The sequence below is a fragment of the Pygocentrus nattereri genome, chromosome 3 (genome assembly GCF_015220715.1).
Source record: "Pygocentrus nattereri isolate fPygNat1 chromosome 3, fPygNat1.pri, whole genome shotgun sequence".
Lineage (NCBI taxonomy): Eukaryota > Metazoa > Chordata > Actinopteri > Characiformes > Serrasalmidae > Pygocentrus > Pygocentrus nattereri.
Window position 1 is genome coordinate 15,691,354 of NC_051213.1, and position 17,785 is coordinate 15,709,138.

Below are 17,785 nucleotides of genomic sequence, written 5' to 3' on the forward strand. Positions count from 1 at the left end.
ACAAAATACATAACTGGAAATGACCTTCTAGGTCCAAATTTGAAGACCCTCTTCCTGCAAAATTAAGTTCCAGCCCAAATGTAAAATGCCTGATCTAGCTAATTATAGCTATATAATATAATATAATATAATATAATATAATGGAGGCCAGTTGTATAGTACAAGAATAGTATCTATATGAATAGTAAAACACTTCTGCATTATAATAACACAGGTATACAGCATTGTATTCATAGTGCAATGCAAATTCTAAAATGGTGTGTAATTTTCAGTTGCTTTGTTTCAGCTTTGGAGCTTACGCTTGAGTTAGAAACGTGTCTCACTTAGTGACTTTCATATCACTGCACTCTGTATCTTTGCAGGGAAGGCAAATGTTCCACTACCATGCAAAGTATTCTGGTTCCTGCTTGAGTTCTGATTGTGCATGAGACGGAAGACTGTCATAATTACAGTTAAGAAAGAGAGGGCTTAATTTTCCATCCACAATCTAAAAGAAGGATGTAGTCAGATTTAAGTTCACTTGGGCCTAAAATAAGATTGTGTCTTTGCACTGTTATGTGGTGTTACGTCTCAATGAGATACTTTAGTTAGAATGTGTTTGAACTTCAGGGTTTAAGTCCATCACCCCACCTCTCACTTGGGGCTACAGATAGCTCTTCTGACCTGTTGTCCAAATTATCTTTTAAATCAGTGGATGAGATCATAGCCTCTTTTGAGTCCTCCCCTGTGTGGAATGCATTTGAGAGGAGCACTGAGGTAATCCTTAAGTATACTACATTACTTTTGTGTGTAGTAAAATCTGTTTATAGCTAAACTAAAGAAAGGCATTTGAATAGTCCCTGTCAACACTGTCATGATTTGATTATTATTTTACAACTTCAGCTCTCTGGCGTACAGCATGTGTAGACTGATTTAGATCAAAAACATTCACAAGCTAAAATAAAAAGGACTTGATTGGATCAGTGCCTAAATTATATAAAATCTGTATTTCTAGAATTGCTAGAGTTTTCATGTTCTGAGAATTGTAAAATTCTGGATAAAGACTCATTAAACGTTATGAACTTTGGTTGAGGTTATAGCAATGTGCTCTTTTTGTAGGTTTGAAAATCTTTGTGGCGTAGATGCATCTAAGTGTTGGCCCTAGATCATGTAGTGGTAGTGATTTTGATCCCTGGCAATGCCACAGCCCAACTGTGTCTGGGAGGCCAAGTGAGTGTATTTGGCTTCACTCTTGCTGGGTGGGTAGGATGGCCCCCCTTCCCCATCACTCAGCATTATGATAGCCAATGCTGGTGACTGTTTGTTGATGTAACAGAATTGGCAGTTAGTGTTCAACTGTCCAGTGAAGTTTCAGTAGCAGCTGCCTGGTGTCATCATGTGATGGGGGAAGCCAAGCTAGTAGGAAGATTTAGTGATAGTTACTTCTGGGGGGAAAAAGAAAATTTTGTGCTTTAAATCCAAAATAAGTCTCTCTATGCTGTTGCAGGAGTCTTTGTTATTGAACTCTCTGCTGGATGATCCATACCTGGGCCTACAGCTCACTGGCAGACAAAATCAGAACTTTTCTCAGCAGGTAAGACAACTTGTACTGTACTAGAAGTTGTGTGACATTTTTATATAACTTATTTATTAATTTGTCTTTTATACATGTACTTATGTTTTCTTCCTCCTTGTTACATTCATTCATTTACATTCACCTTTGTGTATTTTTTTCATATTATAGTTCAGTATTGACTCTCAGGTAGAGGGTTTGTCTTTTAACCACAATCTGGGCTCTGGCACCGTTGGTAAGGGCCAGGACAGCTCATTCTCTAGCCATCAAGGGGTGCTAGACTTGCTGGAGTCTGCAGAGCAACAGTTCCTCAACCCCAATCAAAACCAGAACTATGGCAGTGGACGACACCCTGTCCCGAACATCATATTGACTGGTAAGTGTGATGTGTGTGCGCATGCTGGTTCAGGAATGTTTTGTCTGAAGTTAGTATGATTGGTCATTTTGTGTGAACCAGTTTACATAAGTTCAGTAATTATATAAGGTATTTGTGGACAATAGCAATTAAATTTGTGTGTTGTTGAAGAATATGCAGCCATCTTGGCACCTTTAGACTATTTTTCATAATTCAGGGGCTGTATTACAGAAACCTCCTATCTTTTGTTTTAAGATCTGATGGATCTAGATAATTATTTTTTTTTCTTTATTTTACAGAAGCAAATCTTACTTTAAGAATGTTACAGCATCTTATTTGACGTTGAGAAATTTTATCCCACTCAGTCGAATTCCGCAGTCAACTGTCTTGTCTTTTACCTTGAAACCGATCGTATGCACACACCTGAAACTTGAACACAATCAAAATAATCAAGTTAGTAGACCAGACAGCCAGCTGAAGTTATAAAAAAAAGTCAAACAAAACTAAACTTGATAAACTTTAAGTTAAGAATATTGTGACAGCGCTTCATGCTGTTTGAGTCTGTCTGCTTTCTAGTTTCAGTTTTAGTATCCCAAACACCTTACCTGACTGCACTAACATTATTATGCTAGTAACGAACTGTCGTGCTTGTATAAAATTATAGAAACAGACAGTTAAAACAGTGTTTAGAAAATTTGGTCCAGTTAGGATGCTTCTGTAATACTGTTTTCTTATCTGGAGTTCTGAAATAGCTTCTGTCCTCAACTCAGTCCTAACAAGTTGTCACTGTGACTAAACAGATGTAGGACCTAAGAAGAGAAGACTATTGTTATATAGTGCCTAGACTCTTAGAATAAATCGTGCCTGCACACTGGCTGTATTGTTGCTGGATCTTTTTGCATATGATCTATAAGCTACAAGAAATAATCCTTTATATGAAATGAGATGCACATGAGCACCCCTGTATGCATATTAGTGCACACATATACGAAGCTCAAGCTTCTAAAATCTAAATTGGATGAGAATAGAAACTGTAGGACTGCACACTCTAGGCTTTCTTCTGTATAATCCAGTCAGCTCTGTTTAAATGAGGCCATTTATCACCCTCGGCTAACAAAAGTGTGCAGTCTCTTAAGCTGCATTCCCTAGAAAGTATGCAGTCATCTGTAGTCATGCAAGAGGTAAAAATCAGGCTTCACTGAGCACAAGGCCCGAGTATATAACAGCAGGAGTATACTGTTTGAGACTGATTTATGCATTTACGCAAGTTAAGGAATTCATCCTGTCAGTATTGATAGGACTAGTTTGTGTCATTTGTATTGTGATTGAGACACCCAGTTTGATTCTTGTAGACTGATTAAAATACTTGAAATTGTTTTACAGCATTCCTTAATTATACATACGAAATTTGTACGCAATTATATGTAAGGAGCTATTGTAGTTTGACTATTTTCTTCCCCATCTACCCCCTGCCCCAGTTCATGTTCTGTATTCACTCTGATGAATCTGGTTAAATGTATTCATTTTAGATTATTCTGATCAGTAAATAAAACATGTAATGATTTCATAAAATGTTCAAACTCATTTTAATACTCATATAAACAGATCATTAAAATCAGCCTTTTGTGAATATTTAACTCACTTTGGTATACTAATGGTTTAAAAATGACTATGGATATAATGTTTTAATTCAGAGTTTTGGTTACTCTGTCTATTCTGCAGGTGACTCTCCTCCTGGTCTGTCCAAGGAGATCACCAGCGCTTTATCTGGGGTGCCAGGTTTTGAGATGGACCCATTCTGTTCAGATGACCCTCTCAGGATGGACCCGCTGGCTCTGGATGGGCTTGGCATGCTTACCGATGGAGACCTGCTGGCTGATCCTGCTGTGGAAGACTCCTTTCGTTCTGACAGACTCAAGTGAACGAGGGGAAGGAAAAATGGAGAAGAAGCGGGGGGAATAGGATGAGTGGAAGCTGTGGTATTCAGGAGGAAACAGAAAGAAACATAGCACGAAACCCCGTAGCATGTCTGAGAAAGGAGTACCGTCTTTAAGGCATTCCAGTGGAATTTTTTCAGTCTCCACCATCTGTAGGCTTGAAACTGTTGAACCGATTCCTGAATGGGACCAAATGTTTCTTGAAAAACTGTTGGTCCAGCTGTTTATTCTCTATGCGCCAGGCACTTACTGAGATTTCTCTTGTGATGCAAGTAAATGTAGGCATTAGCTTGTCTAAATCCTTTCTGCATGTTAACAGATGCACTTCAGATTACATGACTCTCACACTGGCGTCAAGCATGTGATACCGGCTCGCTGGGAAGGATATTCAACTTGAAAATCTGTGATAGGAGATGCTCCTTTTTTGTATTTGTTACGCTCTCCCAAGTGAGGATCCTGGAAAACAGGCCAAGTTTCTCAGTGCACTCACTGAAGAGGAATCGCCAAAAATGAATATGACCAACTTGACCATGTCACTGTACACCACTGATCGTGAAGCTTATGCTTTGTACTAAAAGAGTATTTATTAATTCCAAACTGAAACATGGTTGTTCAGTGAGATGGTTGTCTATTTTTCATGGCCTCACCATCAATTTAAATTTGCCTTGTTACATAACAAGGCTTTGATTATGCTGTAAAGCTGCAAAGCCCCAAAAGTGGCTTTGATTTAGTAACAGACTCTCATTGCACCCAAGTGTCTAGAAAAAGATTGCATTTTTGCTCAGAGACAAACATATATTTACTCAAGATGAGATTTGTCTGAGAATACCCCCAGATTTTTTTTGTTGTTTATGCTTCATATGAAGCATAAAGCCTGTGTTTTGTGGACGTGATGTGACGGTGGCAGTTTATAATAGCAGTTTGTGTCAGTGCTGCTGTCTTTTGTGTCCGGCTGAGCTGAATTTATCTCCCGTGTGCCCCCCTCCTTCCCTAACTGAACTGAAAGCTGCAGCCCTGCTAGTATAACACAGCATATGCTGTTGCATTGCAGTTGCATGAACTGATTTCTCAGAAGGGTGATCTGCATCCAAATGGACACATGTTGATGTGTTAGTGTTCTAATGACTGTCCCTCGTGTGGTTTGCTTATGTCTGGTGGAATGTGTGTGTTTGGAGCCAGAGAATGCAGTCAGATTTTTTCCGTCACTGTGATATGCATCTCTTACTGCTCCCCCTGCCTGCCTTTGCACATGCCCACTCCTGAACAAGGCCATATTCAAAGGACTACATATTTTATGTAACAAATAGTGTGTACTATGAAGTTTATTTTTTAACAGATTAAATCTAGATGTACGTGTATATAAATGTATTCGTATAATAAGTCTATAAATTAAGGAAGAGAAGCCTATTTCTGATGGAATGCACCAAAGCGTTGTCATTCAGCAGGTTGAGTTTTATTTGTTGAAGCCACAGGATATTTGAGTCTGCTTTGTCTATTTGCCTTCTGTGTCAGTGTTGTTTGCTTCACATTTTTATTAGGTGTTGTTTTTTTTTTGTTTGTTTTGTTTTTTAAACCATCGTTGATATTTTTAGAAAAATTTGTATAGTTGCAGTGTTCAGCATCCCTTCACTGCTATTTGCTTGTTACTAACTGCACTTACATTGGCTATAAATTTTCCATGTGAAATAGAAGCATAAACATGTCGAAGAAATGCCGGAATGTCCGCTGCAGGAAGCCTTTTGTTTTACTGTAATTATGAAAAAAAAACAGGTAGATGGGGAAAGGATAAAAGTACTGTGCGCATCACCGTGGTACCTTTTTAAAGGCCCGTGCATTTGTAGTGATGTAGTTCCCAGTATTGTTTTGGCAGTAATAACTGTTTATCTAGCACTTTTATACATTTCAAACTAAATTGTGTACCAGCATGACCAAAAAGACAAGCAGATCAAGAAAAACAACACAGACAAAAAGATTACAATGCATGCAATTGTTAAAACAGACTTGAACAGTGTGCAGATGCCATATAAATCAGATGAATTTCTGCAATAAAATCATCCAAGGCTATATAAGTGCCTGACATCTAAAATACATTTGGATTACATAGAAACAAAATACTGCTGGTTGGCTTTTATAACATTCAGTAAGGCTGCACTTGCTTGGGACCAACTGGTAACATATCCTGTCGGTACATTCGGAAATGTGTAAAGGTGCTAGACCACAGAACCGTCAAGTGATACTTCATGTCTTTTGCACACATCTTTTTCTGAGCCTTTCACATGGTTTACAAATCATAATTAGATTTTAAATGCACTGTGAAATTCTAGAGTGACTAAGGAGCAGAAATTCACTTTGCATAGGTTTATAGTATAGAAATAGTACCTTCATTAGTTCATTCAACTCCAGTTGACAAAACCAGTCATATAAAAACAGTGAAAGGAAGACGAAAAATGTTTTGTGCAAAAATTGAGTGTTGCTTTGAAAATGCAATAGAAGAAATTTAAGATCAACCCAGACTGAAACATTTAGTCACTGTAATGATACTAGCACAGATATAAAGGTATTTCTTAGTTTTTGTCCTAGCAGCTGCATTTTGAACAAGCTACAGTGTGTATCAGTGTCTTTTTTTTTTTGCATGATTGAAAACTCTTAGCATGTTGAGTCACTGTCTGCTTTTAGTTGGCAGGAAGGTCGCAGGTTTGATTCCCAGAGCCGACAGTACATGACTGAGCTCTGAGCAAAGCACCTAACCCCCAACTGCTCTCTGGGCGCTGCGGATAGGGCTGCACACCACTCTGGGCAAGTGTGCTCACTAGAGTGTATGTGGTGTTTCACTTCATGGCTGGGTTAAATGCAGAGGTGAAATTCCCCCGTTGTGGGAATAATAAGGGCCACTTAATCTAATCTAATTTGTGCAGTGTTCCTGTGCTTAAAGGAAGTTTTTAGCATTTACCTTTTTAGTGGCATTATGTGGGGGCAAATCAGAGTTAAGAATAGCAGCTACACTTCAGGCACGTGCTGTAGGGCCAGATCCTGTAATTTGCATAATACTTTTACATTCTAGGTCATCTTTAACACCAGCTGTGTTGGGCTGAAAGCATAGTGATGTGCGCAAAAGTCCTATACGGGTCATCTGCCATCTTGTTATGTATGCAGTGTCTTTACGTAAAGTAGCCTTATGCTTGCACTAATTTACATTTCTATAACTTTGCTTAAAAATACTGCAGGTACTCAAGATAGGTTTCCTTTCCATTCCTCTGGGACTGCAATCTTACTTGTTTTAAGCTTGTGGGGTTTTTTTTTTTTTTTTTCTTCAAAATCATTTGATTAAATTCAGGTAATCAGATAATGCAATTTTAATCAAGATTTGCTGCATTGATGGTATAGGGAATGCTGTGGTGCTTGTCAGGGTTTGGAAAGCTGATTGTGGATATTAGTATAGGACAGGGCCAACAGTTCCTGGAGGGTTTGGAGTCCAGCACAAGAGAGTTTCCTTGCTTAAACTGACTAAAATTTGCATTTAGCTGATGAGTTGAGTCTTGTGTGTTCTAGACCCAGGAGTGTAACTGATGGCTGCTGGAGTGAGTAGTTGCCTAAGTGCTCCCCAGACTATGTTTCTTGCTTGCTTCACTATACCTTTTTATTGCTTACTAGACTGAGACTAGTACTGCGTCTGAAACCCTATACTATACCGAGGGATGAGCAATGTGATATTGTGATCACAGTAGGCTTTCCTGTTTTTTTGTTTGTTTGTTTGTTTGTTTTTTTTTGTTTTTTTTCCCCTCCATTTTGGATATAATCACTACCTTTTAGAGAACTCAAAAAAATTGCTTAAATCTTTAAAAAGAGCCTGTAAACAATCACCATCAGTATATATATATTAACTGGATAAAGTGCCTGATTGAGTGTCAGCCCATCATGCCAGACTCTTGTTTTGTTAATTTATTTTACCAATTGTTTGGTAGAATTCAAATTTCAGGAAAGCTAAATATTATGATACTGCAACAATGTTCTCAAGTGTTTATTGTGAGATTAATATAAAGCAACATTGCCCATCTATATATTTATTGAAAGTATGATGTTGATGCTGGTATTTATGGTGGTATACTCTGCTTGAATTGCTATTCAGCATGGAGGTGTGTGTTTTTGGACTCGGGCTAGATTGCCCCTGTAACACAGTGTCCTAGTTCATCTTAAATATGTAGATCAGACAATCTTAATGTGCTCTCTTATAAGAGACCAAAAGTCAGGGATATGTGGAGACCGCTCCAGAATTCATGAAGTATGCTTGTTAAAACCGGCGCAGGTCGCTGCTACAGGTGATGCCATTTTAATTTTACCCACTTTGTTATGAATTTGCATTTTGTATGATTCTGAGAGGTTCCCTAGCCATCAAGAGCCTCTCATGAGATCTGTTTACTACATAATCGCACGGTTTCAAGGTTACTGCATGTGGTGTAATCAGAGCTATGACTCCTAACCCAACACTCAAGCTCCATATGTCTGTTCTGTTTCAGTCCCTGCCTTATTCCACCTGCAGTCTCACCTCCAGATTTTGCATGCATAGTTTTTTAGTCCCAGAGGACTGGGTTGGGAGATATCAAGGAAAGCTGTGATTAGAAAGTGAGTTGGAAAAAGGATGTTATGCAGTGGCCTCAGTTGAAGCAGCAAAGGCTTTGTTTGTTACTGAGTGATACTGACTGAGTATTTTCAGAGTTTGAAAATTATGGATTAGTTTCTACTTGAGACTACACAAAGTTTGGAAAGATTTTAGATCACAACTGTGGGAGCTATTTTCATGAAACATAGAAAGGAAAAAAAACTTTTTTAAAAAACAAAAAAAGAAATTATTTTCTTATGTTGCAAATGCATGTGTAACGGTTATATGCACGCTTTTGACCTCTAACTGCACTGCAGAATGAGACTTGGACTTGCCATCAATGTATTAAATGAAAACCCACTGCAAGGGTCATTAAAGTGCAGTTCTGTTCTCTGCCAGAAAGGGGTAGCTGTTGAACAGCTAATAAGAGCTAAACCAGAGGTCTGAAGACATTTTGCCATGTTTATGGACGAGATTAAAAATGTTCTCTATTCCGTTTTCTGTGTCATTATGTGCTTGATCTTGCAATTGTTTTGTAGTCTTACCTTTATTTCTAGGGTCAATATGGAAAGAAAAAGAAAGAAAATGTCTGCTTTTTAAGTCATTTACAATCTTTACTCTTAATTTTCTTTATTTTGATAACCAGGGAATCCATAATGTTGTAAATAATACACCTAAACCATAGGTGCTTCTAACAGAATATTTTTAAGACTGTATCCTCACGATATTTTACAAAAAAAGAAAAATAAAGAATTTAATTGAATGTGTGCAAGAGAGTCATTGAAATCATTCTTTTGCATAATGTCTATTTCCATAGACTCCTTCTGTGGTGGGGAATAAAAAGGCCTTTTGTTAATTGCATTCTTGTTTTCATGTTAACTGTACTAAACGCTAGCTCTGTATTGACGTTGGAAAAGAGCCATTCTTCCAACAATAATCTGCAGATAACAGTCTACATCTCGTCCACTGTATGCCCAAAAGTATCCAGACACCTTTTCTAAATAGTGAATCCAGCTACTTCAAGGTGCACCCTTTGTGTACACAGATGTTCAGTTGCATGCTCACAGCTTGTATTATACTCATAGGAAAACACTTCTAATAGAATGGGACTCTCTGGAGCACATGAGACTAAGGTCACTGTGCTCAGTGCCAGGCATCAGCTGTAAGGATATGAAGTCCCTTAGCATTTGGCTGTGGAGTGGTGGAACACCACTGAATACCTTTGCCATGAATTGGAGTGGCTTTTGTGATCTAGAACCAGGGATGGATCATGGTCTGGTGAGGCCCATAGACATAAGAGTGTTTGAAAGCCCTCTGCACTCCAACACTAACATATGTTTTTAAATATATTTTGCCTAATTAATGTGTGATAACCTGTTATGTCTACTGCATTAGTTTGTGTTTTCTGTGTAAGTCTTCAATAATGATTTATATTCTTTCAAGACAAATGGACTCATTCAAACATTTTCATTAAAGGGTAATGCCAGTATCCCATAAATTCCATAAAATCTGAGGGACCTGACAACAGAGAACATTTAAAATATTTATCATTTGTTGTTTAGCTAATGTACAATGGATGGAGTATCCTGAGTATTGGGGTATTTGGGCCACCTTGATTTGTCTTTGTCTAAAGCCTCCTGTGGCCTCTGGCCATCAGAGGCCTAGTTGGTAATCCATTCTTGTCCAGAACTAGTCATCTAACATCAGTTGCTGACCTCACTAACGCTCTTGTGGCTGAATGCAAACAAAACCTCACAGCAGTGTTCCAACATGTAGGGTAAAGCTTTTTCTGTAGAGTAGAAGCTGCTAGTAAACTGCAGTAAAGGCGCACCCTATAAAGACCCCTGGACTTTGGAAGAGCAAATGTCTATAGATTTTTGGACATATAGGACATCTTCGGACGTCTTTACCAAATTTTAGAAGCCACCACCCCCAAGCCTTCTGTCTGTGCGTGCATTGTATGTGTTGTATCTAAGGGGAGTGGGGTTGAAGCTGATTCTCACGCCCCGCCGGCAGTAGTCAGTGTCGCATTTCCAGCTGCTCCTCCCCCGGCTGGCCAGAAAGCAGCGGCTCTTTACCAACTACGACCTGCTGTGCGTGTGTTTGGGTTTTATTATTATTATTCCTCTACTCCGCGATGGCTATAGCTGGAAGATCCTCTAACAGATCATTAAGAGAAACAAGGCCGTGTTCCTTGGCTTGAGCCTTCTAAAGAAAAGTGAAACCAGCACGTTTTTTCGCTTACCCTCTGTCACTCATCCCGCAGCAGCAGAAGTCGACCTCTCCTCTCCGCCGTGTTGTGTTGTGGTCTGTTCAGGAGCCCCGGAATGGACGTGCATGCCTTCAACACGACCTAAATCTGCCCAGAGATGTCACTTACACTGCGTTGTCTGAGTTGCCTGCACAAGTCGAGTGGTACGTGTTTGCTTCCCGAGCCAAATAGCAGTAATATGTTTGTGTTTTGCCTGCCTAGCAGTGAGAGAAGTCACCTCCTCCTCTCGTGTCTGCGTTATGAACGTTAGCTGAGACAGAATGGGCTAGCACTGCCGGCTAACTTGGTATTAAAAACGTTTGCCAGTGCTCTGGTGTTCGGTGTGATTTATAGTGAAAGGCTACAGTTGTTTGGATTAGATAAAAAACACAGTTCGTCATTTCTTGAACGCCGTGTGTCGGCGCTAAACCGCTGCTTGTGCGGATGACCGGCTAACGGGCTAACTGGTGTTTGCTAGTCGGTTAGCTAACGTTAATGTTAACGGACGCGCTGTGTGAAGCTCAGCCGTCGGAGTTGGTCTGCGAGCTTAGTCGGCTAGTTAGCTAGCACAGCTGCTCTGGACAGCTGTGCTCACTCTTCTAAAATGTGCTAACATAACTGCAGCTAAACGGTACTTTCACTGAGCCGTGAGTTCACTGTGTATCGCTGATGTGTGGGGATCTGGTCTGGGCGATATGACGATGTTTTCTCGTTATCGTGATGAATTATGTCTCAGTACGTTTTTCTGAGTGTGTGGTGATCTCGTCACCGAACGGCTAAATGTTTCATTACAACGTGAACATAATTAGCGTTGAGCCTGTGTTATTGTTGTTGTTATTATTTTTATTATAATTATGTCACACTACATGTTCTATTTTGTCTATTCCAACTTAGTAAATCTCATAAAAACAAAATATCCTGATGTGTATTGTGAAAATGTCTGGAAGTATCGTTGTATTATGTTTTTGCCGTGTCGCCCACCCCTAGTGTGGCTTCCAAAACACATGACCTTCCTTCCCTCAGCATCAGTCCAGGATTTTCTTCCAGTCTTGTTTGCACTTCGCATTGCCATAAACCATCATACCAGTAAGTGATCCTTTGACTGGATCTGTGCTGATAGTGCTTCATGCTACAGGCTGAAGGTGGGTGATGCGGCAATATTAAGCTGTTACTGTGATAAATCATGCCACAGTATGTTTTCCAAGCATATTGTGGATATTGTCAGTTGGGAAGAGCAGTAGAACCTGGTACATTTTGTTTTTTGAGCAACATTGATTACTTATATAAAGATATCTATACATCTGTGCTGTAAATAAAGATATAAGCCAGCACCTACAGTTTATAAACAGTTCATCCAAAAGAAGAGCTGCTTTTCCTGTAGAGTAACAGTTGCTAAATTAGTGAATTGTAGCAAAACGCATTTAATGCGATCCTGTGTTATATATTGTTTGAACCAGGCAAGCTTTCCAAACTACATACGTAATGTTTTTATTAAAATATATATATATATATATATATATATAGTGAAAAGACAGTGTGACAAACATGGCAGATGTATTTATGACCATGAAGTAGAAGAGCATCAGCACAATAATAATATTTTATAATACTATTTTATTTATGTCCTCTGGAGTATGTTTATGATTACTCTTTATTTATACAAACTTACAAAAAAGAAGCTGGATTTATTTAGGAAGGGATAAAAACTTCCCTCACTGTTTCCGCTGAGAGGCTTCGACACTGTTAAAACTAACCCTGCTTTGTTGGCGGCTGTGTTTGGCTATTGCTGTGAGCTGTTTACATGCTTTAAAAGGAGCTGTACTGCAGCCGCCTGTCTGTGAAGTGAATTCTGTGACTTTTGCACAAAGAAATTGAAAAACACTTATGCTGCAAAAAGCTCATTTCATGGTACAAAAATGTGAATCTCAGATTGCTGTGAAAATTTGCAGAAGATGCTACTAGAGGACATTGAATACTATAATCTATTTAACAACCAAAATGTTACATTTTAGGCCATGTTAGTAAGGTTAAAGAACTCAGATTAACTGTTTTGTTAAAGAAAAGGTCTAACGGCTTCTGTTTGCTTGAATGTAGTGCAGTACAGTATGAAATAATAGTCATTGTATGCCTAGTTTTGTATAGCTGTGACAGTACCGGAGCAAAATTAGGTGCCAAACAGAAAACAAAAAGCCAAATGAAGACATTGTCATTATGCCTCATTTAATTTTTTTTCCTCAATGCATGAATGGCTTTAGTAGTCCTGCATACTTTTGATGTTTCAGACATTTATAGGTAGACACATCTGTATAAGTTATCATGATATCATTCCACTATCTGAGATTTTCTCATAGTTGCATCAGGACATGTCATCTCATGTTTGTGTATTTCTCAGAGGAATGAAAACCCACTTGTATTACAGGGGCAATCAGCATTTCTAACTGAGAGGGTTCAGTAATGTTTTCAGAACACCCAGCTTAGATGCCATTTCTGAATGCATTGTTTAAGGAAAAAGTATGTCATCTAATACCGTCATTCCTTGGTTTGTGCAATAGCCTGTGTTACCAGCTAACAGAAGAGAAGTTTCACAATCAGTGTAAACTCCTAAGCCTTTATTGTGACCCCCTCATATATTAGGGCGTCTGGCTTATTTATCTAGCGGTACCTAGTTCATGGCACAACACAAGCACCACAGCCAGACCAATCAAAGTTATACTCTTCTAGATTCAAGCGTGACCCCACAGGTCTAGGTCTTAAGCTGGTCATGTTGTCTGTCATGTTGTGGAGACACAGTCGAGTGCTTCCTTCTGAAGGAAATTCTACTTTTACACAGCTTATGTCAGTTTGAGGAACTGACTCTTCAGCTTTACTGTTGAAACCGCTTAGATAGACCTAAAAAAGAGAAAGAGAGGAAATAAAACATCAAGACATATTCAGCCATAAACCCTTTAGAGGAAGTCAAGCTTCGTCACAAAAGAACTCGAAAACCTAGCAGCGGTGTGAGCGGTCACAGCGTGTAAGCCCATGATGTCCAGGTGCATACTCAGGATCATAGATGAATATGTGCTGGTTGTTAGTCCTGTGTTGGCCACATGTAAAGATATCTACACAGCAATTGGGTTATCGGGCTCCAGCAGGGCCCCAGTACTTCTCCAAAGTTCACTGATTCTAAATAAAATTAACAAATTAAATTGTTGCTTGCTCGTGTCACGTATGTCCTGTGTTATGCAGATAAAACCAAAGTCAAAAGATAATTAATAACATTTTGCAATGCACAGTAAAACTGTAAGACAGCATTGGTTGCTAAGGAGCAAGATATACTTAATTTTAAATGTTTTTCAGAGGCAAATAGATTGTTTATGTTTACTATGTGTGGGTAGAGCTCTGTGGATTAGCTGAGCCTGTTTTCCCTCTGTCTGTATATGAGACTGCAAAACTTACATCAAGCTTAGTATATGTTTTATTTGGTTTTGGCTATAAACTGCTCAGTTTTGGTTTAATTTTTTAATTGTAATGTAACAAAATGTGCTTCAATGAACATCTAAATTTGCAGGTATATTGCTCAACAGACATTACTGCAGAAATCTGTCTGAGGGATACTGCAAAAATGTAATATCACAACACTTCAGGAAGTTTTCATGGTTCAGTATGTTACAATAATTTTTTCTGACATCTGATGAGTTGGAACAGATAAAGTAATTCCACATTAAAAAAAATACTAAATAATCTGAAACTATGAATACAGTGATTTTTTTTTTCACACACTGCATTGCAGTAAATCTGATTGAACAGGACTAAAGATGCTCATTTTGTTATCAAACATGCAGTTGAGAACTTGAAGTACTAATGACATCCACAATATCATAACATACTGTGACATAATTTATCACAGTAATGATTGTCATACTGCTCTGCACTAGACTTAATGACAGATTTCACCAATTTTTCCTCAGAAATCTTTATCAAAACTCAGAATAAAATATCACACTCAGATTATGCTCATGATCCAGTCCCAACCCACATGGGAGCTCACAGGATTTGACATGAACAAACCTGCAGTTCTTGTGTGCGTTGTGCAAATGAAAATGCTACTTTGTTCGTATAACTTTGTTAAAAAAATATAAATTAAGTTTGATCTTCTTCTTATGCTCAGCTGTCCGCTGAGCTCTGCTCTCAATTGTTCTCAGCCTTTCATGTATGAGGTGAACATTGGGTTTCATATGAGACAGTCGGCATTTGCTCTACACTCATCAATGTTGAGGGGTAAATATTGAACATTTAACATTTATGATTCAAAATCAGGGCCAGCCAATACTGGAATATGAGTGGCTGGCAGGATTGGATTAAACACACTTCACACCGCAGGGAAATCTGGGAAGATAATCGTCTGTGACCGGCCTGAAACTGTAACACCTTTTGTGATTGTCAGCAGGAGTGAATTGGTCTTAAGATCGGCCGTAATAATTCTGTCAGCGCATGCCAGGCTTAACAGATTGCTCCTTTCTGCAATTAGTAGACATTATAGTCAACTCAACCAAGTAAAAATGTTATCTGGTCTTTAGCAGCACTAACCCTGACTAATAATCACTCTTGAGAATATTTTCTGTGTTTATTCTGTAGTTTGGAAGATGTGCTCTAAAATGTGTCGTCCCTGGGCCTGCACTGAATCAATCTTAGGAATGCTGACTAGTTCAGTGGTAAATCAATCCTGGAGACGGCTTAAAATAAACTTACTCTCTTTCCCTCACTCTTTTTGCTCTCTCCTATTCGCTCTTTCCTCCTCTCTTCGCTTCCTCTTTTTGTCTTTTTTTTGCTCTCACTTTTTGTCAGCTCTTTGTCAGCACCATTCTCTGCTCCTCTAGTTGATGCACTTTATTCCCTTTTTCGATCGGAGACTGTGGTGACTTTAAATATTGATTCAGTTGTGGTTGAAGGACACAAGTGTTTTGGCTAACAGCTTGGGAAAATACCTGGGGGTGGCGGTGGGGGGTGGTGCAGTTTCTCGAATTGTAAAAATACATGGTGTCATCTGAAAATAAAGGCTAGTTTGATTAGAATGTATAGAATCAGGTCATGCTGGTTTAAGCAGAAGCATTTCATGATTTATTCATTCAGTGAGACAAAATTAAATGAATTTTGACCTTTCTGCTGTGTCAGGAATGAAGGTTCATTTTGTTAACAGATGTACAAACGATGTAATTGTACCCTCAAAAGTACAACACCGATCTTAAAGAGGACATTTTTACTCTTTTTCGTTGTTGGAAATAAAGATTCTGTGCTGTACACATTTCATTCATCAAGGTACAAACAATGAAAATGTTCTCTTACAAGGTTCAACAGCAGTTTTAAGGTCTATCTGTGCACCTTAAAGTTTTTTCCAGGTGAAAAGTACATATTTATAAATCTAATTTTTAAAAACAATAAACTTAAAAGCCTGGTGACGAGACAGGGTGTGTGGAGTCAAAAAAAATAATTTCAATGGATTCTGGTGCAGTTATGTTCCTTGATTAAAGGTATTGAGATGCACGCTTGAGGGTACCACCCTGGTGACAGGAGGGGTACTGTCCCAGTGACAGCTTCATTCCTTTTTTTTCTGAGTGTTTTTTTCTCAGTTTAATGTACTTCTGGTGATTTCTGTATTTAAAGGAGAAGACTCATTGGTCAACTCTGTGGTGGGTGTGACTGGACAGAAGGCATGTGAGGTAAATTATCATGCTGGGAATCAGTTTATTGCCTGTGATGACGAAGGCTGGGTGGGGCAGGTATGTCAGTGAAGGCAGGGTTGGTTGATTATGGCAGTGAAGGTGGGGTTGGTTGGCTATGGCGGTGAAGGTGGGGCTGGTTGGCTATGGCGGTGAAGGTGGGGCAGGTTGGCTATGGCGACGAAGGCGGGGCTGCTTGGCTATGGCGACGAAGGCGGGGCTGCTTGGCTATGGCGACGAAGGCGGGGCTGCTTGGCTATGGCGGCGAAGGCGGGGCTGCTTGGCTATGGCGACGAAGGCGGGGCTGCTTGGCTATGGCTGTGAAGTTATCGTTCAACTTTGCTGTGACATAGAAATAGGAAGAAAATCCCAACAGCCTGTTGAGTCACACACTTTTTTTGTTTTTTGAAAGGAAACTGCGTCACAATACCAGAGACTTCATGTTTTACGAATATTCGGTGACAGGTAATGAATATGTGAAATGGCAAAATATAGGTTTGTTTACTTGGTCTCTTTTAAAGTCTGACCCTGTACCAACTGTGTACCTTTTTATAAAGTATTTTAAAATGGAACAAAAATGTGAAAAGACAAGGATCAAGAAAAGTTACAGTCAGTGCATTTTAAAAATATGTAATTACTGTGGAACATGGTAGTTTAGTACCTTTTTTTTTTTTTTTTTGAGAGTATATGTACATTTGTAGGTATTGAATATGAATAGTGAGACGTTTGGAGGGGGAAATAAAGCCATTTAGTACGTAACACCACACAGCACTGATGTAAGGCTAAATATGTGGTAACTTCCTGATCTGAGAACCATGCTGTATACGTTACCCAGTGAAGCAGATGCATTTAGGCTCCTATTCAGTATTCATTTGTCAGAGGTGGAAAACTGTGGCCTGTTAAGCCGGTCATGATTGTGAAATATTAGCTGACGATTAATTGGCATGTAAATAACTTCAATTAACAATTTGTATTCTTTTGTTCATTGTATGCAACTATTAAAGTATAAGCCTGAAGAGCTCAAGTTAAATGATCTTGCTTCCCAGTTGTCAATACTGAATCATTTGTAACTGACAACAGACTCAGCTTAAGCTCAAATGAGCAAATTCACCACTTACTACTGCCTTCTAAAAGTTATAGCATCCGTCAAAAGTTAAAATTTTGTTTTCGTGAGCTCAGTGATATTTCTCATGTGTTTTCTACTTTCTTTTCCTTTATATTTTTGTATCTCATAAAAACACAATTCAGGTTCTGTTGTTGTAACGCAAGCATGTAATTGTGAAAACTGACCAAACTAATTACAACCCCAATTCCAATAAAGTTGGGACATTGTGTAAAACAGAATACAATGATTTGCAAATCCTTTTCAACCAGATTTCAAACAGATAAACTAA

At 38.8% G+C, this 17,785-nt stretch overlaps 2 protein-coding genes across 3 annotated transcripts in view; both read left to right on the plus strand.

Annotated features, from left to right (window-relative positions):
• Window positions 1–9,208, plus strand: part of LOC108436548 (CREB-regulated transcription coactivator 2) — a 30,172-nt gene extending 20,964 nt beyond the window's left edge. For both annotated transcript variants that reach the window (XM_017713086.2, XM_017713087.2), the window contains 3 exons: window positions 1,487–1,573; window positions 1,724–1,928; window positions 3,630–9,208. In XM_017713086.2, coding sequence (XP_017568575.1) covers window positions 1,487–1,573; window positions 1,724–1,928; window positions 3,630–3,829 — 492 coding nt within the window. In that variant the 3' untranslated portion in view covers window positions 3,830–9,208. The remainder of the gene's footprint in view (window positions 1–1,486; window positions 1,574–1,723; window positions 1,929–3,629) is intronic.
• Window positions 9,209–10,481: 1,273 nt separating this feature from the next.
• Window positions 10,482–17,785, plus strand: part of LOC108436549 (DENN domain-containing protein 4B) — a 44,334-nt gene continuing 37,030 nt past the window's right edge. Inside the window, exon 1 of the mRNA XM_017713089.2 lies at window positions 10,482–10,856. The gene's annotated coding sequence lies outside the window, so the exon portion shown is untranslated. The remainder of the gene's footprint in view (window positions 10,857–17,785) is intronic.